This window comes from Chiloscyllium plagiosum, chromosome 20, assembly GCF_004010195.1.
Source record: "Chiloscyllium plagiosum isolate BGI_BamShark_2017 chromosome 20, ASM401019v2, whole genome shotgun sequence".
Classification (NCBI taxonomy): Eukaryota; Metazoa; Chordata; class Chondrichthyes; order Orectolobiformes; family Hemiscylliidae; genus Chiloscyllium; species Chiloscyllium plagiosum.
This window is the reverse complement of record NC_057729.1, coordinates 29512318-29518787: the sequence shown is the minus strand read 5'-3', so window position 1 is coordinate 29518787 and position 6470 is coordinate 29512318. Positions and strand designations below refer to the sequence as shown.

Here is a 6470-nt window from a genome sequence, read left to right as displayed (position 1 = left end):
CCCATGGGTGTGCCGTTGGTTTGTTTGTAGTTTATGTTGTTGAAGGTGAGCTGGGTGGTGAGGCACAGGTCCACTAGCTTCATGATGTTTTCGTTGGTAATGTGATTGATGGTGGTTGGAGTGTGTGTGATGGTCTCTTCTAAAAGTGTGGTAGGTGTTTCCTTTGCCAGGTCGATGTTGACGGAGGTGAACAGTGCTGTTACGTCGAATGAGATCATTGTTTCGTCTTCCTCTATTTTGGTGTTTTTGATGATTTTTAGGAATTCCTGGGTGGAGTGGATGGAGTGCTGTGACTCTCCTACTGGGTATTTCAGTCTTGCGTGTAGTTCTTTGCCCTTGAACATAGTTGTGATCTGGTATCAACCCTGCTGTACAAATGTGAAGTGAAGCCAACCTCACACCAGAGTGAAATCGGTTGAGACTCCCTCTGGACTTGCACTGTACATTTAATGTAACCATTAAGCAAAATTAGATAACATTACAGTTCACATCAGAATTGTATATAAATTTCTTGGCTGCACAGTTGCCAGGTATGAAATCTGTCTTAGAGTGGTCATGCAAACCTTTTTGATTCAGTACTAATTTTGTGTTTTCCTCTTTTTTGCTATCAATGATAATTGATGCGGTGAGTGTCTATGTGGAAAAGTGATTTATTTATTAAAATTGCAGAGAGAACCAATACATAATTTTAAAGTTTGGTTCTGAGGAAGATTTGATAACTTGAATCATGGTTAGCCTTAAGATGTGTGTGGTTCTGGAATTATGTTCTGATTTAATATTTTATTGTAATATTGTATATTGAATGAAATTTCGATATTATATTGATACCTCAGTGATCAAATACTTAATTCATTGGACTGTTACATGAGTTTCCCCAACTTAGTATGTAGGAAAAGGTTTAGTCTATTTAAACTGGTTATAACCTGAGTTCTAATACTTTACTGAGTATTGTATGATAATGATAACATTGATGTGAGGAACTGTATTTGTTTTCTTGGTTTAAGTAATAGAAGACTAATAGCTGATGTTAGAGCATCAATTCTTATTTTTTTTAATTTGTGTATATAATTAAATATGATTTTAGATTTATACTGGAATGATGTTTCAAGCATTTTAATAACATTCATAGGTGCAGGGAGTGACCGTTAAAGGGTGGCAAGATGTCAGTTCTTTCTTTACCAATAAGGATTCTGAAAGGTAATGTGCAACTTAACACATTTAAATAAATTTAAATAAAACCATCACATTTGTAGAACTTAATAGTTTAATGAATCATTATGGATCCAGAAATAACAAGTTTAATACATTAACAGAATTATGTTCTCTTCTATTCTTTGGACAATTATGCCTATGATCCAAATAGAAATTATTAGAACTGTTTCCTTCTGTCGACGATTTGCCACCCCCATCTATTTATCAAATCAATTTTTTTTTAATATATGTTGGAGATTCCAATGTATGCAATATTCTTCAGTGAGAAGGTTTAGGTATGACACTGAAGTTGTGTGCATTTATGGTAAAATTTGCCATGCCCAGTTTGTGTAGTATTTCGTTCTGACTAGTAATAAATTAGCTTTGTGTTCAACAACTTGATCGTTTCTTTAAAATAAATATGGAAATATCTTTGCAATTTTGGGGTCATGAGATCAAGAGTTTTATGGTATTTTATATTTATGTTTTATGCCACTGCATGTAATCGCAGAGGGCATCCAGGTTTGTAACTGGTTGGAAGGCTAGCCTGTTCTATTTCTGAGGTAGAACTATGGGACAGATATGATACCCTCACTCAATTAGGTGAATCTTTGAACTGTTACAGAACTACAGAACTTTATTGGAGTGTTGATGTGTGACATTTTTAAAATGCATTGATATTGCAACTGTGCTCAAATACTCTCTTTTGCATGCAATTCCTACTGTGTAAGCCAGCAAACTCTGAAATTTTGCAAAATTCGGGGTACACAGAGTTCTAAGGGATTGCTACGCTTGAGTTCAATTCTGCCAAGGAGCAAGGGCAGATCTTATTGCAAGGCTTTCAGTAGGTAAACAAAACTGTTCATGGATCACTGAAGAATACTTCAAGTGTCAGAGGCATTTGGAGAATGAGACAGAGCTTCTTGCAGCTTTCAGGCAGAAACATTCTGCTGTTAAAGTTGTGCTGCTGAGAAGATGGTCAGTTCTGTGTACTAGAACTCAGATGTCCCAAGAGTACTTGGATAGCTCTGTGCACTTGGGACTCTGGGATGTTCTTGGAGCCAGCAGGTGTAACTAAGTGTTGGAGTTAGGGGTGAGGTAAGTCCTTGAAGAATGTTTTGGGGGGGTATGGGGCAGTGGAGAATTCAGCAGCAGCAGTATTGGAGGCTTGGTAAAGCTAGCTGTCCCTGAAAAGCTGCATTTGTGCCTGAGAGTAAGTTCTAGAGTGTAGTTTCCAAAATCCAGGTTTGTAGACCCGGGAATGGAAGGTGGATTATCCAAATGTGAGTAGTTGTTGAGGAATTCCATGATGGAGTGGCTTTCGAGGGAGCATTTGAAGCTAGATCTTTGAAAGAGAAGAATTGGAAACCCTTGTAAAGTTTCAGTAAAATTTTGATGTCCCATAATGTCACTAATTAGGCTCACTGAGTGGGATCTGTCTTGACAACATTTGGTATTCGGTGTGTTCTATAGGGTATTCAATCAGGTTTGTTTGTTATTAATAATTATCTTAGGGTAACTCTAATTGGATGCTGGAATATAAGTTTGAACAGTAATACAATCTACAACTTTTTGTAAAGTAGTTTATCATTCTTTGTTCAAAACTGTGGAATTTTGTGACTTTATACACGTAGGACGTGACCTGGGATCTCAATTTATCAACTTAAAAATGAATACTGGTCCTTAGTCAGATTGTAACATTAAATTTAGTGGTCTCGTCTGGTGGCACAAAAGCGCATACACCATCTCGTGCATAAATTGAAAATCTTGTACAAGGTCCAGCTTGCATTACAAATTATTTTTCAAATGCCTGATCACTTCTGAAGTCTGTTGTATTCTCTTTACTACAGCCACCCGGTTGGAGAAAGTTATCAGAACAGTGGACTTGAAGATGATTTCTGGGAAAATTTTGATCAGGATGAGAGTTCCAAGATGAAGATGCCATCTCATGCTGGTGCTTGGGGATCAGGTGAAAAAAATGATGATGCGTGGGGCACCGAGAACAGCATGAAAAAACAAGCAAACGGTAGCAATGCTTGGGACAGTTGGGATGATAATTGGGCAGCAGGTGGGGAAAGCAAAAATAAAAAGTCGCCGAAGAAAGAAAGTGAAGGAACTGTGGATGATGGATGGGACAATCAAAATTGGTAGCTTGGGAAAGTGCCTGAAATTGAATGGACCTGCAATTCACTTTGCATTACTTGGCTTCATTGCTGTCATAAACCAGTTCCTATTTCTGTCTATAAAGAATCAATGTTTCATAAATCTATTTTCCATTTCAGAGGCTGGTTACATGCATATTTTACCAACAAAAGGAGACTTTACAATGAGCAATCAGTATTGTAACCAGAACACTGACCCTTTGCATACTTTGAATTTAAATGTATCATTTTTACACTGAATACATGACATATACATTTTTCTTTTTAAGACAATATAATTTCTCCATTAATTTGCCACAATTTTTTTTGCACATACAAACATTCATTAGAAATCTGCAGGGTATCAAGGAGAAAAATGTAAAGTTAAGTAGTGCAGCGATTATTGTAGCTCAGGTTTTCTTTCAGAAACACAACAAACGTAGCATTTACTGCATGTGCTATATTGTGTCTGTCTTCAGCTTTTATGTGCAATTGTACAGGGCAGGTAGCATTTGCAAATTCATTATTGGTGTTTTCAGTGTGACTTATTATAGTTTTCCCTAGATGATAGAAATAAGGTTATAGATGATTCATTTGACTAATCTAATCCAATCATAATTGATTACTAACTCTGCTCCTTCTTCACTTTACATGCCTTACAAATGACTATATAATCATTATAACATTCTGTCATCTACTATCTTAACACTTTCTAACATCAATCGGTTAACACCACTAAAATAGTAGATGAAAGAATAAATTAGTCTATTAAATATTCATCTGGGGCTGAGAGTACTCCATTATGTCAATTTTAAACAAAATGTGGATAATTTTACTGGCCTTTGGCATCAAACTAGAACAGAAACTTTTTCCAGTCTAAATGTATGACGTGACATAAAAATCTTTTATTTGTTTAATGTTCAGAAATTAAATCCATTCTCTGGTTTGTCAGCTTTAATTTTTCTAAAGTATTAGATTTATAAGTGCAGTGACATTTCTTGTCTGGTCTTCTGCCTCCAAAACCTATCTCTCCACCCCCACCACCAAAAGAAACATTCCAGTTGCATATAGTGTGGATATAATATGGATAAGTGATCTTTCAGTATTGGATTTTTTGATTAAATCTGTGCAATATTTTTGAGCATGAAACAAGCTAATGTATTCTCATTCTGTAGCTTGGGATTATTGAGCTTTTATGTTATAAAAGCCAACATGGAAGATTGCTGACATGAATGAATATCTACAAATTCTGTATAGCAACTTGCGTTGCTAATTATTTTGCACCCATTTTTGAGTGTGATCGCTTATTTGTTGATGTATGACAATAAAGCAGGTGAAAGTGATTGTCTTTTTTCTTAATTGCATGGGAAGAGTTATTAACATTCCAGTTTATTTTAAGACTTCATTCTTTTCACTTTGACATCCCAATTTTTGAACACTTTCAATGTGAATGTAATGAACATCAGGACTAGCTATGATCATCTTGAATGATGGAGCAGGCTTGAAGAGCCACATGTCCCACTCCCATACTTATTTCTTATGCTCTAACAGGAGTGATACTTCTTGAGGTCTGATCAACATATACCTATCACTTACTATTACAGGAGCAGAATTTATGTTCTTCATTGTATTGGTATGTGTGAGAGTTTGTGTGCATGTTTAATGTAACGGTTCCTATGATACCGTATTGACTGAAGTTCTGCATTGGCCAAAAATGCTCCAGCCCTCTAATATTGTCACTCTTTGGTCAATAGGTGGTGCACTTTTTCTAAATCATTTATTTCTCCAATGCAAACAAATAAAAGTTTTCTGTTTAAAAATCTGTACTTTACATGATGACTTTTGGTGTAGTGACGATTGGAATTCAATGTGTGAAGATTCTTCAAAGTGAATGTATTCTGCTTTCGAGTACAAAATATTGGGTACTTTCTGATTTATCAGTTATATTTTAGCATCGTCAGCTTGTAAATATGGTGCACACTTTGTTGACATTATGGGTATTGAAAGTGACCTTTGCTCAGTCCTATAGGCTCCAAACCCAATACATTTCTGTTCCTTTAACAGTCTCTGAGTAAACAATGGCCAAACCTTTTTCCTTCTGAAACTGAGTAGTGGAGTTTCTATTCACTGTATGTTAGAATTATTAATTTTATTATTGTTCAGTTTGAGTTTATGCTTATGAAATTTCCAAAACCTCCAAGGGTTTGAGCAAGGAATGTTTTTCAAAATGGCAATTACTCCTGTCTCTGAGCTTCTTGGAAAATCTGATCTTCAATGGTGACTGAGTTGCATAAGTAGCAACCTATATAACAATGGTACTCTGAACTACATTGCATTGATGTTGACTCGGCAGTTGTTATGTGGTATGAGCTATATGCAGTGATGAATGCTGATGTGTGAGAAAAATTATTTGGGGAAAGCTACTTCATTGGAGGCAGTTCAGAGAAGGTTCACTAGGATGATGCCCAGTATGGAGATTGACTTTTAAACAAAAGCTAGATAGGTTGAGGCTCTTCTTACAGGAGTTTAGAAGAATACAACATGATCTCATTGAAAAACGCATGATTCTTAAGAGGCTCAACAGGGTCGTAGAGTCATAGAGATGTACAGCATGGAAACAGACCCTTCGGTCCAACCCATCCATGCCGACCAGATATCCCAACCCAATCTCGTCCCACCTGCCAGCACCTGGCCCATATCCCTCCAAACCCTTTACTATTCATATACCCATCAAAATGCCTCTTAAATGTTGCAATTGTACCAGCCTTCACCACATCCTCTGGCAGCTCATTCCATACACATACCCTTAGGTCTCTTTTATATCTTTCCACTCTCACCCTAAATGTATGCCCTCTAGTTCTGGACTCCCCAACTCCAGGGAAAAGACTTTGTCTATTTATGCTATCCATGCCCCTCATAATTTTGTAAACCTCTATAAGGCAACCCCACGCTTCAGGGAAAACAGCCCCAGCCTGTTCAGCCTTTCCCTGTAGCTCAGATCCTCCAACCCTGGCAACATCCTTGTAAATCTTTTCTGAACCCTTTCAAGCTTCACAACATCTTTCCGATAGGAAGGAGACCAGAATTGCACGCAATATTCCAACTGTGGCCTAACCAATGTCCTGTACAGCCGCAATA

The 6470-nt window shown here is 36.9% G+C and overlaps 1 protein-coding gene across 10 annotated transcripts in view; it reads left to right on the top strand.

Moving 5' to 3' along the window:
- Positions 1–4675, top strand: part of arfgap1 (ADP-ribosylation factor GTPase activating protein 1) — a 43286-nt gene extending 38611 nt beyond the window's left edge. For 6 of the 10 annotated variants that reach the window (XM_043710390.1, XM_043710393.1, XM_043710391.1 and 3 more), the window contains 2 exons: positions 1130–1197; positions 3042–4675. In XM_043710390.1, the coding sequence (XP_043566325.1) occupies positions 1130–1197; positions 3042–3342 (369 nt within the window). In that variant the 3' untranslated portion in view covers positions 3343–4675. The remainder of the gene's footprint in view (positions 1–1129; positions 1198–3041) is intronic. The other 4 variants (XM_043710388.1, XM_043710396.1, XM_043710397.1 and 1 more) reach the window with 1 other exon arrangement.
- The last annotated feature ends 1795 nt before the right edge of the window (positions 4676–6470 follow it).